This window comes from Pseudochaenichthys georgianus, unplaced genomic scaffold (genome assembly GCF_902827115.2).
Source record: "Pseudochaenichthys georgianus unplaced genomic scaffold, fPseGeo1.2 scaffold_2321_arrow_ctg1, whole genome shotgun sequence".
Classification (NCBI taxonomy): Eukaryota; Metazoa; Chordata; class Actinopteri; order Perciformes; family Channichthyidae; genus Pseudochaenichthys; species Pseudochaenichthys georgianus.
This window is the reverse complement of record NW_027262925.1, coordinates 902-20612: the sequence shown is the minus strand read 5'-3', so window position 1 is coordinate 20612 and position 19711 is coordinate 902. Positions and strand designations below refer to the sequence as shown.

The following is a 19711-nucleotide window of genomic DNA, read 5'->3' as shown; positions in this document are numbered from 1 at the left end:
GTCCTAGTGTTTAAGTGTCCTAGTGTTTAAGTGTCCTAGTGTTAAGTGTCCTAGTGTTTAAGTGTCCTAGTGTTTAAGTGTCCTAGTGTTTAAGTGTCCGAGTGTCTGAGTGTTTAAGTGTCCTAGTGTTTAAGTGTCCTAGTGTTAAAGTGTCCTAGTGTTTAAGTGTCCTAGTGTTTAAGTGTCTGAGTTTTGTGTCCTAGTGTTTAAGTGTCCTAGTGTTTAAGTGTCCGAGTGTTAAAGTGTCCTAGTGTTTAAGTGTCTGAGTGTTTAAGTGTCCTAGTCTGAAAGTGTCTGAGTGTTTAAGTGTCCTAGTGTTTAAGTGTCCTAGTGTTTAAGTGTCTGAGTGTTTAAGTGTCCTAGTGTTTAAGTGTCCTAGTGTTTAAGTGTCTGAGGGTTTAAGGGTCCTAGTGTTTAAGTGTCCTAGTGTTTAAGTGTCTGAGGGTTAAGTGTCCTAGTGTTTAAGTGTCCTAGTATTTAAGTGTCTGAGTGTTTACATTTCCTAGTGTTAGTGTCCTAGTGTTTAAGTGTCTGAGGGTTTAAGTGTCCTAGTGTTTAAGTGTCCTAGTGTTAGAGTGTCCTAGTGTTTAAGTGTCCTAGTGTTTAAGTGTCCTAGTGTTTAAGTGTCCTAGTGTTTAAGTGTCCTAGTGTTTAAGTGTCCTAGTGTTAAGTGTCCTAGTGTTAGAGTGTCCTAGTGTTAAAGTGTCCTAGTGTTAAAGTGTCCTAGTGTTAGAGTGTCCTAGTGTTAGAGTGTCCTAGTGTTAAAGTGTCCTAGTGTTAAGTGTCCTAGTGTTTAAGTGTCCTAGTGTTAAAGTGTCCTAGTGTTAAGTGTCCTAGTGTTAAAGTGTCCTAGTGTTAAAGTGTCCTAGTGTTAGAGTGTCCTAGTGTTAAAGTGTCCTAGTGTTAGAGTGTCCTAGTGTTTAAGTGTCCTAGTGTTTAAGTGTCCTAGTGTTAGAGTGTCCTAGTGTTAGAGTGTCCTAGTGTTAAAGTGTCCTAGTGTTAGAGTGTCCTAGTGTTTAAGTGTCCTAGTGTTAAGTGTCTGAGTGTTAAGTGTCCTAGTGTTTAAGTGTCCTAGTGTTAAAGGTGCATCAATGTTTTTATCTTAATTCCGTAAGCCCGAGTTCCCGAGTTTCTTGTGGTTTAAAGTTGATTAATGAATAAACGATAATAAATATTGCATGTTGATAAATCTTTTTTAATGAAGAAACCAATTAATTGTTAAAAGAAAAAAATATATATTTTCACAATAAACTGAACTGGACTGGAAATAAACAAATACACAATAGAAAAGACAATGTTTGTATTTCATCACTTAAATAATCAACAGTAAAATATTAACAGCTCATTAACTCACACTTTGACGAGTGTCTTTGGCTTTCTCCTTTTCCAATCCTCTTCAATAATAATAAAAATAATAATAACAATAACATGCCGCTTGAATAATTTCTTTTATATATGTCAACATCATCAGGGATTCTTGCACAGACTGAGCTATAACAATAGACAGGTATGAACACACACAGGTATAAACATACAGGTATGAACACACAGGTATGAACACACAGGTATAAACACACAGGTATGAACACACACACAGGTATGAACACACAGGTATGAACACACACACAGGTATAACACACAGGTATAAACACACAGGTATGAACACACAGGTAGTAATCAGCGAACCGCTTCAACACGTGTATTTTAGTGTATTCACGGCATTCATTTTGTTATTCTACAGTATTGTTGTTTTATAGTTATTTGTTAATGTAACCAAATTTGTGTTCTTTGAAAGTGAAAAGGATATCGCATTGTGTTTGTTACTTTCGTTGCAGTTGTATATGTCTTAAGCGTAATTTGGTTTGGCTTTCTATTTATGGCCATGCTTTTATTTTGAAGGAGAGGTAGCGCTGTTGACAGGAAGTTGTTGTTGCTTTGGAAACAACGTGACGGAGATTATCGGAGAAAAGTAATATCTACATAGAAAGACGGAGAAAGTAAACAATAACGTTTATGGTTAAGTGTTAGCACCCCCCGAAGAGGCACAAGCTCTTATGTTGATATTGGAGATTTCAATAAATTCAATTTGAAAAAAAAATGGGAAAAAACAAACAAAACGAATATCCAAATAACGAAATTGAAACCTGATAGTACTCCAACGAACGAATATTCGGATATTCGGGTACAGCCCTAGTATGGACACACACAGGTATACACACACAGGTATAAACACACAGGTATGAATACACAGGTATAAATGCGGACAGGTGGAAATGCAGGAGTTGCTGCATAGTGTTCTCGTGTGATCCAATGTGGAAAAGAGTCTTTCCCGAAAAGAAATCTGACCAAACAGGAAGTCTCTGAGTCCTACAGGAAGTCTCTGAGTCCTGCAGGAAGTCTCTGAGTCCAGCAGGAAGTCTCTGAGCTGAGTCCTGCAGGAAGTCTCTGAGTCCTACAGGAAGTCTCTGAGTCCAGCAGGAAGTCTCTGAGTCCTACAGGAAGTCTCTGAGTCCTACAGGAAGTCTCTGAGTCCTGCAGGAAGTCTCTGAGTCCTGCAGGAAGTCTCTGAGTCCTACAGGAAGTCTCTGAGTCCTACAGGAAGTCTATGAGTCCAGCAGGAAGTCTCTGAGTCCTACAGGAAGTCTCTGAGTCCTGCAGGAAGTCTCTGAGTCCTACAGGAAGTCTCTGAGTCCTACAGGAAGTCTATGAGTCCAGCAGGAAGTCTCTGAGTCCTACAGGAAGTATCTGAGTCCTACAGGAAGTCTCTGAGTCCTGCAGGAAGTCTCTGAGTCCAGCAGGATGTCTCTGAGTCCTCAGGAAGTCTCTGAGTCCTGCAGAAAGTCTCTGAGTCCTACAGGAAGTCTCTGAGTTCTGCAGGAAGTCTCTGAGTCCTGCAGGAAGTCTCTGAGTCCTGCAGGAAGTCTCTGAGTCCAGCAGGATGTCTCTGAGTCCTCAGGAAGTCTCTGAGTCCTGCAGAAAGTCTCTGAGTCCTACAGGAAGTCTCTGAGTTCTGCAGGAAGTCTCTGAGTCCCGCAGGAAGTCTCTGAGTCCTCAGGAAGTCTCTGAGTCCTGCAGGAAGTCTCTGAGTCTTAAAGGAAGTCTCTGAGTCCTCAGGAAGTCTCTGAGTCTTAAAGGAAGTCTTTGAGTCCTGCAGGAAGTCTCTGAGTCATACAGGAAGTCTCTGGTTTAAGAGCAGCCGCACTCGTCCACGATCATGTTCTGGATGTCCTTCTTGATGATCTTCTGCTCCTCGTTGTAGTACAGCATGGACATGGCTCTGAACCGTGTGGGGACGCAGCAGGACCGGATGTTCTGGAAGGGCCCGTGGCCGCGCATGCGGTAGTGGTTGATGACGGTGGAGTGGAAGGACAGCGCCGAGCCGCTGAAGCTCGACATGTGGTTTGGACATTCCCCCTCACAGTAGTTGGCGTGGTAACCGGACGGTGCGATGATCCAGTCGTTCCAGCTGATGTCTTTGAAGTTTACGTAGAACTGACGTTTGCAGCAGACGCGGATCTTCCCGTCGCATTCCAGCCCGCGTCTGACCCGCCGCTGCGCAGCCTCCTCTACAGCTCGCAGCGCCACCATGAGGAAGGGTCGGTGGGACTGGTCCCGCCCTCCGGCCCGCTCGCTGGCCGTCAGCACCGCTGTGACTCCGGCCTCGCTGCAGAGCGGACAGACGACCCGCAGCCTCAGCGCTCCGCCGCCGCCTGACAGCAGAGTCTGGATGCTGCGAGACACGGCGAGCGTGTGCCAGCCGCTGCGACGGACATCCACCATCTTATCCGAAACACACTCCTCTTCCTCACCCTCCTGATGAAGCTGCAGCGACACTTTCCCTTTCCATCGGGTTCCCTTCGAAATCTTCAGGAAGATCCAGATGTTGGCCTGTTCCACCACCGCTGAGCCGCCCTCTGCTGAAAGGTTGAAGGTCACAGAGTTCAGAGAGCCTCCTGCAGGGGGAGCACAGCAACAGCTTCAGATTATTAACTCACAATCACAACATGTTTCTCCGTCCTCTCACTTCCCCTCTCTGAGTCAGAGTAAACCCTGAGCAGAGTCTTACAGGTGCAGCCTGCAGGTCTCTGGCCGTTTCTCAATCTCGAGGATACTGGCTTCCAAGTCAATATTTCAAGGATACTACGTAATCGAGTGCCGCCGAAGGACTGTTCCAATCTCCATCATACTTGGAATTCTACCGAGGCTGCGTCCTTGGTTTGGGGGAAATTTCGAGGCTGCACATGGGTAGACTTTGCGTCCTTAAAATCCCCACAATGCTTTGCGCACGGACCAATTTCCAAAACCCTTGCGGAGAATGGCTGAACCGACGCAGCACACATAAATGTAAGTGTCGTGGCGTAGAACATGTGTTGGTAAATATGTGACTTTGTTACATTTGTTTTCACCAAAACTGTGTTCCGTGAAAGTAAAGCAAGTTCATAATTAGATAGACATCGTGAGGTATTTATTTTCGGTACAGTTTATGTTGAAACCGTTAGAGAGAGTGGCACACTTGTTAGCCTCTTCCATTCTTCTTCGTTTTCCGAAGCCGTGGCTTGGAAGCATACTTGCTTCGTTTCTGAAGGAAGTGACTTGAAAGTACGCAACTACCAAGCCAGTATCCTCGAGATTGAGAAACGGCCTCTGTCTCTGCTCCTTTATAAACTCCTTTTGGCGGCAGTGGCTCAGTCTGTAGGGACTTGGTCTTGGAACCGAAGGTTCGCCGGTTCACGTCCCGACCAAAACAAATATAGTAAGCTGGCAGCTGGAGAGGTGCCTCCTGGACACTGCCGAGGTGCCATTGATCAAGGCATCTAACCTTGAAACTGCTCCCTGGCAGCCTCTCCTATCTGCATGTGGTTGTGTTTGTGCATGTATACCCTCTGTGTGTGTAATGTGTAAACACAACAGAGTGGAGAAAGAAATGTCTCTGTGAGGGATTCATAAAGTATGTCTTCTTCTTCTTCTTCTTCTTCTTCTTCTTCTTCTTCTTCTTCTTCTTCTTCTTCTTCTTCTTCTTCTTCTTCTTCTTCTAAACTCAGACATCTCTGCAGATGTTATATTAATAATTGATCATAGAGAAACTGACATCTTGATGATAATGAATGATGAAATAAAGAATTTGTGAACTTGTTGAATTAGTCTGGAGGAGGCGCCCCCCCCCCCCTTTGTGTCTGAATGAATGGACAAAGACATGTCGTTAACAGAAACAGCATGAACAGAGCTGCCTCTAAATATACCCGATATGAGCAGAGACACTAAAAAAAGACCTGGTTTCAGGGAATGTTGTTAACAAGGACACACACACACACACACACTCTTTGTTTCCTGAATAATTACTGAGGCCCAGTTTGTTTGAATGGGGAGATTATTTACGGCCCAAGACCACTCGGTATGCCCTCCCCCTCGTTACTGTCCCCTAATTTCGGCGAGCCTTTGAGAGAGGTTTTAATGAAATACTCTTCTCAGAGCGAAAACTATTTATAGCACAAACACATTCTGTACATTTATGTAAGCAAACAAGCCGGGGGCTGTGATTGGTCAGTAAATGTTCATAAAAGTAGAACCTAACATCATCACGTTTATTAAAGAATTTTATTTTGAAAATCTCTTTCTGTGAGACCTGTCATGGAGGGTTGCAGATGAACTCAAAAGACTTTCTTCTGTGGGCTAATATGACTAAATCCCTCCACAGTCTGAGAGGATGAACCCTAACACAGACTAGAATCAACAGAACCAGACTGAGTGAGGAAATCTGTAAACACACTCTGACCTCTGTTTGTGAACGAGCTGATAATAGAGCGCACAGACAAAGCTCTCCGAAGCAGCTGACGGTCAGAGTCTGATTCCACGCCACCACTGACCTGTAGCTCCGCAACCACTGACCTGTAGCTCCGCAACCACTGACCTGTAGCTCCGCCACCACTGACCTGTAGCTCCGCAACCACTGACCTGTAGCTCCGCAACCACTGACCTGTAGCTCCGCCACCACTGACCTGTAGCTCCGCAACCACTGACCTGTAGCTCCGCAACCACTAGCTCCGCAACCACTGACCTGTAGCTCCGCCACCACTGACCTGTAGCTCCGCCACCACTGACCTGTAGCTCCGCAACCACTGACCTGTAGCTCCGCAACCACTGACCTGTAGCTCCGCAACCACTAGCTCCGCAACCACTGACCTGTAGCTCCGCCACCACTGACCTGTAGCTCCGCCACCACTGACCTGTAGCTCCGCAACCACTAGCTCCGCAACCACTGACCTGTAGCTCCGCAACCACTGACCTGTAGCTCCGCAACCACTAGCTCCGCCACCACTGACCTGTAGCTCCGCCACCACTGACCTGTAGCTCCGCAACCACTAGCTCCGCAACCACTGACCTGTAGCTCCGCCACCACTGACCTGTAGCTCCGCCACCACTGACCTGTAGCTCCGCCACCACTAGCTCCGCAACCACTGACCTGTAGCTCCGCCACCACTGACCTGTAGCTCCGCAACCACTGACCTGTAGCTCCGCCACCACTAGCTCCGCAACCACTAACTCTGCAACCACTGACCTGTAGCTCCGCAACCACTGAACTGTAGCTCCGCAACCACTGACCTGTAGCTCCGCAACCACTGACCTGTAGCTCCGCAACCACTGACCTGTAGCTCCGCCACCACTGACCTGTAGCTCCGCCACCACTAGCTCCGCAACCACTAGCTCCGCAACCACTGACCTGTAGCTCCGCCACCACTGACCTGTAGCTCCGCAACCACTGACCTGTAGCTCCGCCACCACTAGCTCCGCAACCACTAACTCTGCAACCACTGACCTGTAGCTCCGCAACCACTGAACTGTAGCTCCGCAACCACTGACCTGTAGCTCCGCAACCACTGAACTGTAGCTCCGCAACCACTGACCTGTAGCTCCGCAACCACTGAACTGTAGCTCCGCAACCACTGACCTGTAGCTCCGCCACCACTGACCTGTAGCTCCGCCACCACTGACCTGTAGCTCCGCCACCACTGACCTGTAGCTCTGCCACCACTAACTCCGCAACCACTGAACTGTAGCTGTTTCCCCGACTCAGACTGCAAGGACTCTGGGTGAGACCCTAGATAACAACCTGTCCTTCACTGCAAACATCGCTGCTGCAACCCGCTGCTGCAGATACACGCTCTACAGCATCAGGAGGACGCGTCCCCAGCTGACCCAGAGAGCCACGCAGGTTCTGGTCCAGGCTCTCGTCACCTCACGCCTAGACTACTGCAGCTCCATCCTGCTGGTCTGCCTGCATGTGCCATCCGACCTCTCTCACCCAGAATGCAGCGGCTCGTCTGGTCTTCAACCTTCCTGAATGTTCCACACCACCCGCTCCTCCGCTCCCTCCACTGGCTTCCGGTAACTGCTAGAATCCACTTCAAGACCCTGGTGCTTGCGTACCATGCTGCGAATGGATCTGGCCCTTCCTACATCCAGGACATGGTTAAACCGTGCACCCCAGCACGTGCACTCCGCTCTGCATCAGCCAGACGACTCGCTGCACCCTCGCTGCGAGGGGGACCCAAGCTCCATCAGCAGGAACACGTGGGTTTGCTGTCCTGGCTCCAAGATGGTGGAACGAGCTCCCATTGACATCAGGACAGCAGAAAGCTCACACACCTTCCAGACTGAGACTCATCTCCCTCGACTCCACTTAACTCTCTACCCCTGCATCCCTTAACTATGTGGCCTCACCTGGCCCTGTTGGCCTCACCTGGCCCTGTTTGGCCTCACCTGGCCCTGTTTGGCCTCACCTGGCTCTGCGTTGGCCTCACCTGGCTCTGCGAAGGCGATGATCTCAGAGGGGGGTTCAGAAGGTGCTTGGGCCCCGGGGCCGTCCTCCTGGATCTCCACGCTGCCGTCCTCAGCCACTCGGCCGACCTGCAGCTTCCTGATGGCGTTGAGCAAGGCAGCACGAGGCACCGGCTGCGTGAGGTTGGGCCGAGTGCTCAGGTGCAGCATGTTGAGAATGTGAAGCTTCACTGCCTCCACCATCTCTTCCTGTCCGCCCGACGAAGACAAGTTCCTCTTCATCAGAGCGCAGGAAGGACAGACCGACGCCACGTCCACCTCCGGACCTGACGACACCTCCGGACCCGGAGACACCGTCGGCGACGCGTCAGCAAGAAGCACGAAGGCCATGAAGAAGAAGACAGAAAACTGAGACGCCATGACGGGCTGCAACCCTGACAGATATCTGAGGAGACGATATCTGAGGAGACGATATCTGAGGAGACGATACCAGAGGAGACGATATCTGAGGAGACGACACCAGAGGAGACGATACCAGAGGAGACGATACCAGAGGAGACGAGGAGACGACACCAGAGGAGACGATACCAGAGGAGACGATATCTGAGGAGACGATACCAGAGGAGACGATACCAGAGGAGACGACACCAGAGGAGACGATACCAGAGGAGACGATACCAGAGGAGACGATATCTGAGGAGACGATACCAGAGGAGACGATACCAGAGGAGACGATACCAGAGGAGACGATATCTGAGGAGACGATACCAGAGGAGACGAGGAGACGACACCAGAGGAGACGATACCAGAGGAGACGAGGTGAATCTCTTACGGTAGCAGAAATCAGAAATCCTCCCAGACTGTCAGCAAACATCTAAAGTTATTTGAATCTTGTCTGAGTTGCCCGGTCTTAATGTATCTGGTGCTGAAGGTCCTGATGGTCTGGTGGTTCTGGTGGTTCTGGTGGTTCTGGTGGTTCTGGTGGAGCTGAATGAACACTCTACTCTCCCTCTCGCTCTGTTTCTGTAATTATACCTCTCCGCTGATCCCTCCCTCCACACACAGAGGTATTCCCTCTCACACACACACACACACACACACACACACACACACACACACACACACACACACACACACACACACACACACACACACACACACACACACACACACACACACACACACACACACACACACACACACACGAGTAAAGTCTCTCAGAATATCTCAGGACTGTTTGTGGTGTTTCCTCCTGAATGAACGTCACGACAAAAGAGGAGGAGGAAGGAGGGAAGAGGAGGACGAGAGTGTCCCTGATTCATTCATACCACACACACACACACACACACACACACACACACACACACACACACACACACACACACACACACACACACACACACACACACACACACACACACACACACACACACACCAGTGACTCAGCACAGCGTCATGCTCGCCTCACGTGGAGGAGAAACTCTGGTGTGAAATGTATTTACCCAATACTTTGTTGTTACGATCAGAATCCTGCACTCAGCAGATGGAGCACACACACACACACACACACACACACACACACACACACACACACACACACACACACACACACACACACACACACACACACGCACACGCACACGCACACACACACGCTCTGTGACATCAGCACGCCCTCTGCTGGTGGGAGGCAGGTGTTGCAGCGTCCTCTTCACCTGAGCCTGTGATGAGGCTGATGATGACTCTGCAGGAAGTGACTGGTAACAATGTGGAGTTGTTTAGTATTTATTATTGTAGAGTTATTTAATATGTATTCATGTAGAGTTATTTCATATGTATTAATGTAAAGTTGATTAAAATGTATTCTGGTTGTCAATGGTCCAGATATAATCTTCATGTCGTTTTTGTTTTTATGATTTTTGCTGTTTGTTGTCGTACAGCAGATTTTACATCACTGTTTACTGGAGGGGTTAACACACACACACACACGCACACACACACACACACACACACACACACACACACACACCCACACACACACACACACACACACACACACACACACACACACACACACACACACACACACACACACACACACACACACACACACACTCGCTCACACCTCCCCCTCCCGTCTCTCTCGGTAATCCGGTCTCTCTGCAGTCATCATGGCGGAAATCAAGACGGGGATCTTCGCGAAGAACGTGCAGAAACGGCTGAACCGCGCGCAGGAGAAGGTGAGGGGGACCGGGAGAAAGGGGGGAGAAACGGGGGAGAAACGGGTGGAACGGGAGGACCGGGAGGAACCGGGGTGTTAGGGGGATGGAGAGAAAGATGGATGCGCTGCGGGCCTCCTCTCTCTCTGCTCATATATGTTAGGGCTATAGGCTATTATATATATATATATATTATACTATATTATATATTTCATCGACATCTCTGCTGTTCATTAACACCGGATCCGTACCGAGAGCCTGACGTCACGATACGTTCATTTCACCTCCGTAAAAACCGTTAAATCATCATTTAACTGACGGAGCTTTGTGATTGGCTGAACAGACCGACCAAACACCTCGTGATGACGTCATGCGGATGAATGATCAAATGTATATGAAGATATTCTGAGTTTATATTTAAATAAATGACGCGCTCCTGAGCCAAGGTGGGGGGGGGGCGTGATGACGTCAGACACCTGAGAGCGTCAGTGTGTTGTCATAATACTATATTATTATTACATTACATTATTACTAGGGCTGTCTATGGAAGCAAACAAGAGACAGAAGTATTTGAATTTTATTAGACACCAAATTTATAGCATTGAAAATAATTACTTTGAAAATCATGTATCTGAATTTTTTTGCTCCGAATTTACCTATGTGAAATGAAAATGTAACAATTGAAGTTAAAAAAATTCGAATAGTCAAATTCAGATCCCAAAAATTCAAAAACAATTCGAATGCACAATTTCGGTGTTAAAAAATTAGACGTAAAAAATGTCGGTGTTTAAAATTGATGTCCAAAATTGCGATGCAACGTCATCCGGGCTACTCAGACAGGATAAGCAATCGAGCCTGAATACAATCAAACCGACTTCTGGCCTATCAGAGCCAAGCCGCGAACTCCGGGACAGAGTGCGGTGAAGCCCAATGCTGCAAACTGTAGGCGATGGATGCAGATGGGAGCAATTCCCGTAGACCATGTTAAAATGTCCAACTTAACATCAGAACATGAACATGTTTCTAGCCTGGATCCACAAAAACATATTCTCTGTATTTAGATTCCCCCTTCATGACCAGTGTTGGGTGTAACGCGTTACAAAAGGAACGGAGTTACAGTAATATATTTATATACGAAGTAATGTAATGCATTACTAATGCAATGTGGGTAATATATTACCCACAATGCTCAGTAACGCAGTTACAACACATTCTAACCCGAAATGAAATGGTGTTTTGTTTTTAAGAATGTACTACATAGCGAGACATCCCGACACCGAGACAACTTGTGCGGGTAGATTAGTAAACCTGGTGTTTACCCTTCAGGCTTCGCGTCGGGATCTTCGGGGCAGTTGAATGTTATGCACCCTCTATTCAAAAAAGAGAACGGAGCGAAAAATAAGTGTCAGGTGCGCGTGAGCTGCTCCGCTGCGCGTGCATCATCTCCAAAGTGCTTCCACAGCAGCGACACACATCTGTGGATCATCATTTATACGAACATGGTGAAAGCAACCGTCACTAAACGCCAGCAACACTGATCTACTGCAGACCGTAGCAACGGGTCGGATGGGGACATCACGTGACCCTCCGCTGTGGACACTAGCTTACTCCCGCCTGACTCGCCGCCCTCAACCCCGGAGCAGCAGTCTTCGTTGCCGAAACTAATAATAGGGTTAGGGTTAACCCTAACCCTAACCCTAACCCTAATAATATTGCTTTAAAAAAACGGTCCTGTGGTATCGGTATCTTGACTAGCAATTTAGTTAAATAGTTTTGTTTATCAACGCCACAACACAGCGTTTCGTGAGTCGGTTGTCGTTGTTGGGGGGAAAGCAAACAGCTGTTTGCTGCGCAGCGCGAGCAGCTCCCGTGAGCTCCTTCACTACAGGCTCTCGCCACCGAACCATTCGCCAACATGTTTTTAACTCCAGCGGTAACCGGCCAGGCGCCGGGCAAAAAACAATCTTCAAATAAAAGAAAGTCACCGGAGGAGCTAAAGGAGAGCGACGGGGAGAGGAGAAGAAGAGGGAGAGGAGGAGAAGAGGGAGAGGAGGAGAAGAGGGAGAGGAGGAGAAGAGGGAAGAGGAGGAGAAGAGGGAAGAGGAGGAGAAGAGGGAGAGGAGAAGAAGAGGGAGAGGAGGAGAAGAGGGAGAGGAGAAGAAGAGGGAGAGGAGGAGAAGAGGGAGAGGAGGAGAAGAGGGAGAGGAGGAGAAGAGGGAGAGGAGAAGAAGAGGGAGAGGAGAGGGAGAGGAGAAGAAGAGGGAGAGGAGGAGAAGAGGAGAGGAGGTTTCAGCTTGATGGATGGAGTTGGCTGCAGTGCCTAAAACCCTTTATAATCTATCATTAGATTTATGATTCGAACATTATAAAAGCAGACATGTGGAGATTATCCGGCTGAACAAAACGTGCATCTATCAAACAGGTTTGTTTTCCACGGACCTGATTTCCAGCTATTTTCCAAAACCCTGTGGAGAAATGCTCTCTGTGGAGGGAGCCAGCAGCTACTTCCTGGTTTCAGGACGCGTCACTGCACCTCTCAATATGATGCCAGTATCAACAAGGTCTTCTGTCGGCTCTGTGCATCAATGCTGACAGGAAGTGAAGAGTAGAATATAAAGGTATTGGCTTTAGGGAAGTGTCCCAGCAGTTTAGGAGAATAAAGGTTCTAATCTAATCTATAGCCATTACATGTCTAACTCCTGTGACAGGAAGGCAGAAAGCGCATTATACAAATAATAATACTCATAATGGCAGACATTTTTTAACAATGACCACAATATCATTATTTTAATAAACCAAATATGAACAACTGAGGAAAATGAGGAAGAACTGATGATTCAAATGTTGTAGTACATAGGTAAAGTCGGAGCAAAACAATTCAGATAGGCCAACATGATTTTCAAAGTAATTATTTTCAATGCTATAAATTCGGTGTCTAATAAAATTCAAATACTTCTGTCTCTTGTTTGCTTCCATAGCTGTCAGTCGATTAAAATATTTAATCACGATTAATCGCATGATTGTCCATAGTTAATCGCACATTTTTTGTCTGTTCTAAATGTACCTTAGAGTGATATTTTTCAAGTTTTTAATACTCTTATCAACATATGTTTCTTTATTATTATTATTATCATTTGAACAATGACAATTCTCATGAATATTAACACCTCTGAACATTACAAATATTCGCCTCAATTCAACCTGGAACCTCTCTCATACAATACAATAATACTGTGTGTGTGTGTGTGTGTGTGTGTGTGTGTGTGTGGAGAGAGAGAGAGACACTGTGATGGATCGTTGGAGCTATGTGCAACTCAAGGCATACGCTCGAACGGGAGCTGCCTGGACGCTGCGATCATGTTGCGCGCACTATCCGAGCTGAGTGTGCTGACTTCTCGTGCAATGTCCCGCTGTCTGCTTCCTGCATCAAGTCAAGTGCTCGGCGCAGTTGTCGGTGAAATATCGCTCCTCTGTTTTCATTGAAACAGCTCCATATCCGTTAGCGCAGCTAGCTAGCACCAGATGCTAACAACAACAATACATATTATATTTAAGCAATAGCTCACGTCAGGCCGTCGTATATGCTCATTATATCACAGCTAAGGGGCGTGGTTCAGCCCGACGCGAAGCGGAGCTTTTATAAAATGGTTACCAAGTATGGCAATATGAAAGAAAAATACATCAGATTGCTTGATTTGATTTATCCGTTTTATCCGGGGAGAAAACTACCTGGTTCTGATTGGACAGGGAGAACATTACCTGGTTCTGATTGGACAGGGAGAACATTACCTAGTTCTGATTGGACAGGGAGAACACTACTTGGTTCTGATTGGACAGAGAAAACCCTACTTGGTTCTGATTGGACAGGGAGAACATTACCTGGTTATGATTGGACAGGGAGAACACTACCTGGTTCTGATTGGACAGGGAGAACATTACCTAGTTCTGATTAGACAGGGAGAACACTACGTAGTACTGATTGGACAGGGAGAACACTACCTGGTTCTGATTGGACAGGGAGAACATTACCTAGTTCTGATTGGACAGGGAGAACATTACCTAGTTCTGATTGGACAGGGAGAACACTACCTGGTTCTGATTGGACAGGGAGAACATTACCTAGTTCTGATTGGACAGGGACAACACTACCTGGTTCTGATTGGACAGGGAGAACATTACCTGGTTCTGATTGGACAGGGAGAACATTACCTAGTTCTGATTGGACAGGGAGAACACTACTTGGTTCTGATTGGACAGGGAGAACACTACCTGGTTCTGATTGGACAGGGAGAACATTACCTAGTTCTGATTGGACAGGGAGAACACTACCTGGTTCTGATTGGACAGGGAAAACCCTACCTGATTCTGATTGGACAGGGAGAACATTACCTGGTTATGATTGGACAGGGAGAACATTACCTGGTTCTGATTGGACAGGGAGAACACTACCTGGTTCTGATTGGACAGGGAGAACATTACCTAGTTCTGATTGGACAGGGACAACACTACCTGGTTCTGATTGGACAGGGAGAACATTACCTGGTTCTGATTGGACAGGGAGAACATTACCTAGTTCTGATTGGACAGGGAGAACACTACTTGGTTCTGATTGGACAGGGAGAACACTACCTGGTTCTGATTGGACAGGGAGAACATTACCTAGTTCTGATTGGACAGGGAGAACACTACCTGGTTCTGATTGGACAGGGAAAACCCTACCTGATTCTGATTGGACAGGGAGAACATTACCTGGTTATGATTGGACAGGGAGAACATTACCTAGTTCTGATTGGACAGGGAGAACATTACCTAGTTCTGATTGGACAGGGAGAACACTACCTGGTTCTGATTGGACAGGGAGAACATTACCTAGTTCTGATTGGACAGGGACAACACTACCTGGTTCTGATTGGACAGGGAGAACATTACCTGGTTCTGATTGGACAGGGAGAACATTACCTAGTTCTGATTGGACAAGGAGAACACTACTTGGTTCTGATTGGACAGGGAGAACATTACCTGGTTATGATTGGACAGGGAGAACACTACCTGGTTCTGGTTGGACAGGGAGAACATTACCTAGTTCTGATTAGACAGAGAGAACACTGAGTAGTACTGATTGGACAGGGAGAACACTACCTGGTTCTGATTGGACAGGGAGAACATTACCTGGTTCTGATTGGACAGGGAGAACATTACCTAGTTCTGATTGGACAGGGAGAACACTACTTGGTTCTGATTGGACAGGGAGAACACTACCTGGTTCTGATTGGACAGGGAGAACATTACCTAGTTCTGATTGGACAGGGAGAACACTACCTGGTTCTGATTGGACAGGGAAAACCCTACCTGATTCTGATTGGACAGGGAGAACATTACCTAGTTCTGATTAGACAGGGAGAACACTACCTAGTACTGATTGGACAGGGAGAACACTACCTGGTTCTGATTGGACAGAGAAAACCCTACTTGGTTCTGATTGGACAGGGAGAACATTACCTGGTTATGATTGGACAGGGAGAACACTACCTGGTTCTGATTGGACAGGGAGAACATTACCTAGTTCTGATTAGACAGAGAGAACACTGAGTAGTACTGATTGGACAGGGAGAACACTACCTGGTTCTGATTGGACAGGGAAAACCCTACTTGGTTCTGATTGGACAGGGAGAACATTACCTGGTTCTGATTGGACAGGGAGAACACTACCTGGTTCCGATTGGACAGGGAGAACACTACCTGGTTCTGATTGGACAGGGAGAACACTACCTGGTTCTGATTGGACAGGGAGAACATTACCTGGTTCTGATTGGACAGGAAGAACATTACCTAGTTCTGATTGGACAGGGAGAACACTACCTGGTTCTGATTGGACAGGGAGAACATCACCTAGTTCTGATTAGACAGGGAGAACACTACCTAGTACTGATTGGACAGGGAGAACACTACCTGGTTCTGATTGGACAGGGAAAACCCTACTTGGTTCTGATTGGACAGGGAGAACATTACCTGGTTCTGATTGGACAGGGAGAACATTACCTAGTTCTGATTGGACAGGGAGAACACTACCTGGTTCTGATTGGACAGGGAGAACATTACCTAGTTCTGATTGGACAGGGAGAACACTACTTGGTTCTGATTGGACAGGGAGAACACTACCTGGTTCTGATTGGACAGGGAGAACATTACCTAGTTCTGATTGGACAGGGAGAACACTACCTGGTTCTGATTGGACAGGGAAAACCCTACCTGATTCTGATTGGACAGGGAGAACATTACCTAGTTCTGATTAGACAGGGAGAACACTACCTAGTACTGATTGGACAGGGAGAACACTACCTGGTTCTGATTGGACAGAGAAAACCCTACTTGGTTCTGATTGGACAGGGAGAACATTACCTGGTTATGATTGGACAGGGAGAACACTACCTGGTTCTGATTGGACAGGGAGAACATTACCTAGTTCTGATTAGACAGGGAGAACACTGAGTAGTACTGATTGGACAGGGAGAACACTACCTGGTTCTGATTGGACAGGGAAAACCCTACTTGGTTCTGATTGGACAGGGAGAACATTACCTGGTTCTGATTGGACAGGGAGAACACTACCTGGTTCTGATTGGACAGGGAGAACACTACCTGGTTCTGATTGGACAGGGAGAACATTACCTGGTTCTGATTGGACAGGAAGAACATTACCTAGTTCTGATTGGACAGGGAGAACACTACCTGGTTCTGATTGGACAGGGAAAACCCTACCTGATTCTGATTGGACAGGGAGAACATTACCTAGTTCTGATTAGACAGGGAGAACACTACCTAGTACTGATTGGACAGGGAGAACACTACCTGGTTCTGATTGGACAGAGAAAACCCTACTTGGTTCTGATTGGACAGGGAGAACATTACCTGGTTATGATTGGACAGGGAGAACACTACCTGGTTCTGATTGGACAGGGAGAACATTACCTAGTTCTGATTAGACAGGGAGAACACTGAGTAGTACTGATTGGACAGGGAGAACACTACCTGGTTCTGATTGGACAGGGAAAACCCTACTTGGTTCTGATTGGACAGGGAGAACATTACCTGGTTCTGATTGGACAGGGAGAACACTACCTGGTTCTGATTGGACAGGGAGAACACTACCTGGTTCTGATTGGACAGGGAGAACATTACCTGGTTCTGATTGGACAGGAAGAACATTACCTAGTTCTGATTGGACAGGGAGAACACTACCTGGTTCTGATTGGACAGGGAGAACATCACCTAGTTCTGATTAGACAGGGAGAACACTACCTAGTACTGATTGGACAGGGAGAACACTACCTGGTTCTGATTGGACAGGGAAAACCCTACTTGGTTCTGATTGGACAGGGAGAACATTACCTGGTTCTGATTGGACAGGGAGAACATTACCTAGTTCTGATTGGACAGGGAGAACACTACCTGGTTCTGATTGGACAGGGAGAACATTACCTGGTTCTGATTGGACAGGGAGAACATTACCTGGTTCTGATTGGACAGGGAGACCTGTCCGTTGATTGGTATGATATCCTTATATGGGCAGAAATCACTAAATTACTGGAACGTGTTGCTGGAACGTGTTGCTGGAACTTGTGCTCGTCCTCTCTTCTGTCCAGAACCAGAACCTGACACCAGCGGGTGAAATTCTAAACGCCGTTAAATATTAAAGCTGGCTCATAGCTTTGTGTTTCAGAGACGTGTTTTCTGGTTCGCTCAAAGGATTTACTTTAATAAACCGAAGCCTGACACAGTGGTATCTTAGTGTCTGTTGACTTCCTGTGGAAGGAAGATGTGGTCAGATTTATTGACAAAATAGAAGTAACGTCTTTAATCAGCAGTTATGGTTCTGTTTCCAGGTGCTGCAGAAACTGGGGAAGGCAGATGAGACCAAAGATGAGCAGTTTGAGCAGGTGGTCGTCAACTTCAGGAGGCAGGAGGTGAGCAGAGACAAACATACACAGGGTTATATAGATATTATATATCGATTCATCTATTATAGATGCACATGCAGCCACATGCGTCGCCCCCTCCGCAGGGGGCCACACATGAATGCTGATGAAACAGTGAAATTTGATTTAATGTTTTCTCTGTCTGTCAGTCTGAAGGCTCTCGGCTGCAGAGGGAGATGAAGGCCTACATGGCGGCCATTAAAGGTGAGGCTCCTAACACCCTGAGTGTGTGTCTGTCCCCTCATCATCATATGTATTAATGTTAATAACGATAATAACCATGTCCGGTGCCTTGCTCAAGGGCACCACGGCAGGGCCCAGGAGGTGAACTGGGACCTCTCCAATAACAGTCCACACTCCATATTTAGTTTTGTTCGGGGACTTGAAGCGGCGACCCTACGGCTCCCAGTCCCTACTGACTGAGCCACTGCCGGACTGTCCCCTCATCATCATATGTATTAGTGTTAATAACAATAATAAACTAACACCCTGAGTGTGTGTCAGGGATGCAGCAGGCCTCCATCAACCTGACGCAGTCTCTGCACGAAGTCTACGAGCCGGACTGGCACGGCAAAGACGACGTCATGGTCATCGGGAAGGTAAGAGTCCTGAGATCTCCTACTGAGAACAGCTCATGAACACACCAGATCTTCAGAAGCAGAAGCTCCTGAAGGCACCAGGTCTTCAGAAGCAGCAGCTCCTGAACACACCAGGTCTTCAGAAGCAGAAGCTCCTGAACACACCAGGTCTTCAGAAGCAGAAGCTCCTGAACACACCAGGTCTTCAGAAGCAGAAGCTCCTGAAGGCACCAGGTCTTCAGAAGCAGCAGCTCCTGAACACACCAGGTCTTCAGAAGCAGAAGCTCCTGAACACACCAGGTCTTCAGAAGCAGAAGATCCTGAATGCACCAGGTCTTCAGAAGCTCCTGAACACACCAGGTCTTCAGAAGCAGAAGATCCTGAATGCACCAGGTCTTCAGAAGCTCCTGAACACACCAGGTCTTCAGAAGCAGAAGCTCCTGAATGCACCAGGTCTTCAGAAGCAGCAGTTGCTGAATGCACCAGGTCTTCAGAATCAGAAGCTACTGAACGCACCAGGTCTTCAGAAGCTCCTGAACACACCAGGTCTACAGAAGCAGCAGCTCAGGGTTAACCAACAGTGAAGAGCTGGGGGAGGGACTAAGAGCCTGCTGGACCAATGTGAACACGGCTTTATAGATTGTACATTTTTATGTGTCGCTATGACAGATCTGTTGTGTTTCTGAAGGACTGCGATGCCATGTGGGAGGATTTCCATAACAAGCTGGTGGACTCAACGCTTTTGAACCTGGATGAGTATCTTGTGCAGTTCCCAGACCTCAGAGTAAGTCCTGCACCTAAACCTGAACTTCTCTTAACCTGACCCTCTCTAAACCTGACCCTCTCTAAACCTGACCCTCTCTAAACCCGACCCTCTGTAAACCTGGACCTCTCTAAACATGAACATCTGTAAAGCTGAATCTAAACCTGACCCTCTCTAAACCTGAACCTCTCTAAACCTGAACCTCTCTAAACCTGACCCTCTCTAAACCTGACCCTCTCTAAACCTGACCCTCTCTAAACCTGAAGTTCTCTAAACCTGAACCTCTCTAAACCTGAAGTTCTCTAAACCTGAACCTCTCTAAACCTGAAGTTCTCTAAACCTGAAGTTCTCTAAACCTGAAGTTCTCTAAACCTGACCCTCTCTAAACCTGAACCTCTC

General features: G+C 47.2%; 2 protein-coding genes across 4 annotated transcripts; one reads left to right on the top strand and one right to left on the bottom strand.

Moving 5' to 3' along the window:
• Positions 1-2718: 2718 nt before the first annotated feature.
• Positions 2719-8296, bottom strand: inhbab (inhibin subunit beta Ab). 3 transcript variants are annotated; one of them, XM_034078016.2, is made up of 2 exons: positions 7779-8296; positions 2719-3953 (listed from the first exon to the last, which is right to left on the bottom strand). In XM_034078016.2, exons 1-2 carry the CDS (start codon positions 8194-8196, stop codon positions 3187-3189), a joined length of 1185 nt encoding a protein of 394 aa, XP_033933907.1. In that variant the 5' UTR covers positions 8197-8296; the 3' UTR covers positions 2719-3186. The 3 variants fall into 3 exon arrangements, with proteins under 3 accessions (XP_033933907.1, XP_033933909.1, XP_033933908.1); XM_034078018.2 differs by having other exon boundaries at positions 2719-3950; XM_034078017.2 differs by having other exon boundaries at positions 7800-8296.
• A 1544-nt stretch (positions 8297-9840) lies between these two features.
• Positions 9841-19333, top strand: LOC117442023 (amphiphysin-like; the record flags this gene model as incomplete). The annotated part of the gene is made up of 5 exons (XM_034078015.2): positions 9841-10016; positions 17879-17959; positions 18121-18175; positions 18476-18570; positions 19238-19333. Coding segments are annotated over exons 1-5 (396 nt in total), but the record flags the coding sequence as incomplete, so codon positions are not given.
• Between the last annotated feature and the right edge of the window lie 378 nt (positions 19334-19711).

Excerpts from the sequence above, each read along its gene's own strand:
- inhbab (XM_034078016.2), bottom strand. The coding sequence starts at position 8,196 with ATGGCGTCTCAGTTTTCTGTCTTCTTCTTCATGGCCTTCGTGCTTCTT. Across the intron at positions 3,954-7,778 it reads TGAGGCCAACGCAGAGCCAG|GAGGCTCTCTGAACTCTGTG; the intron begins GTGAGGCCAAAC and ends CTCCCCCTGCAG.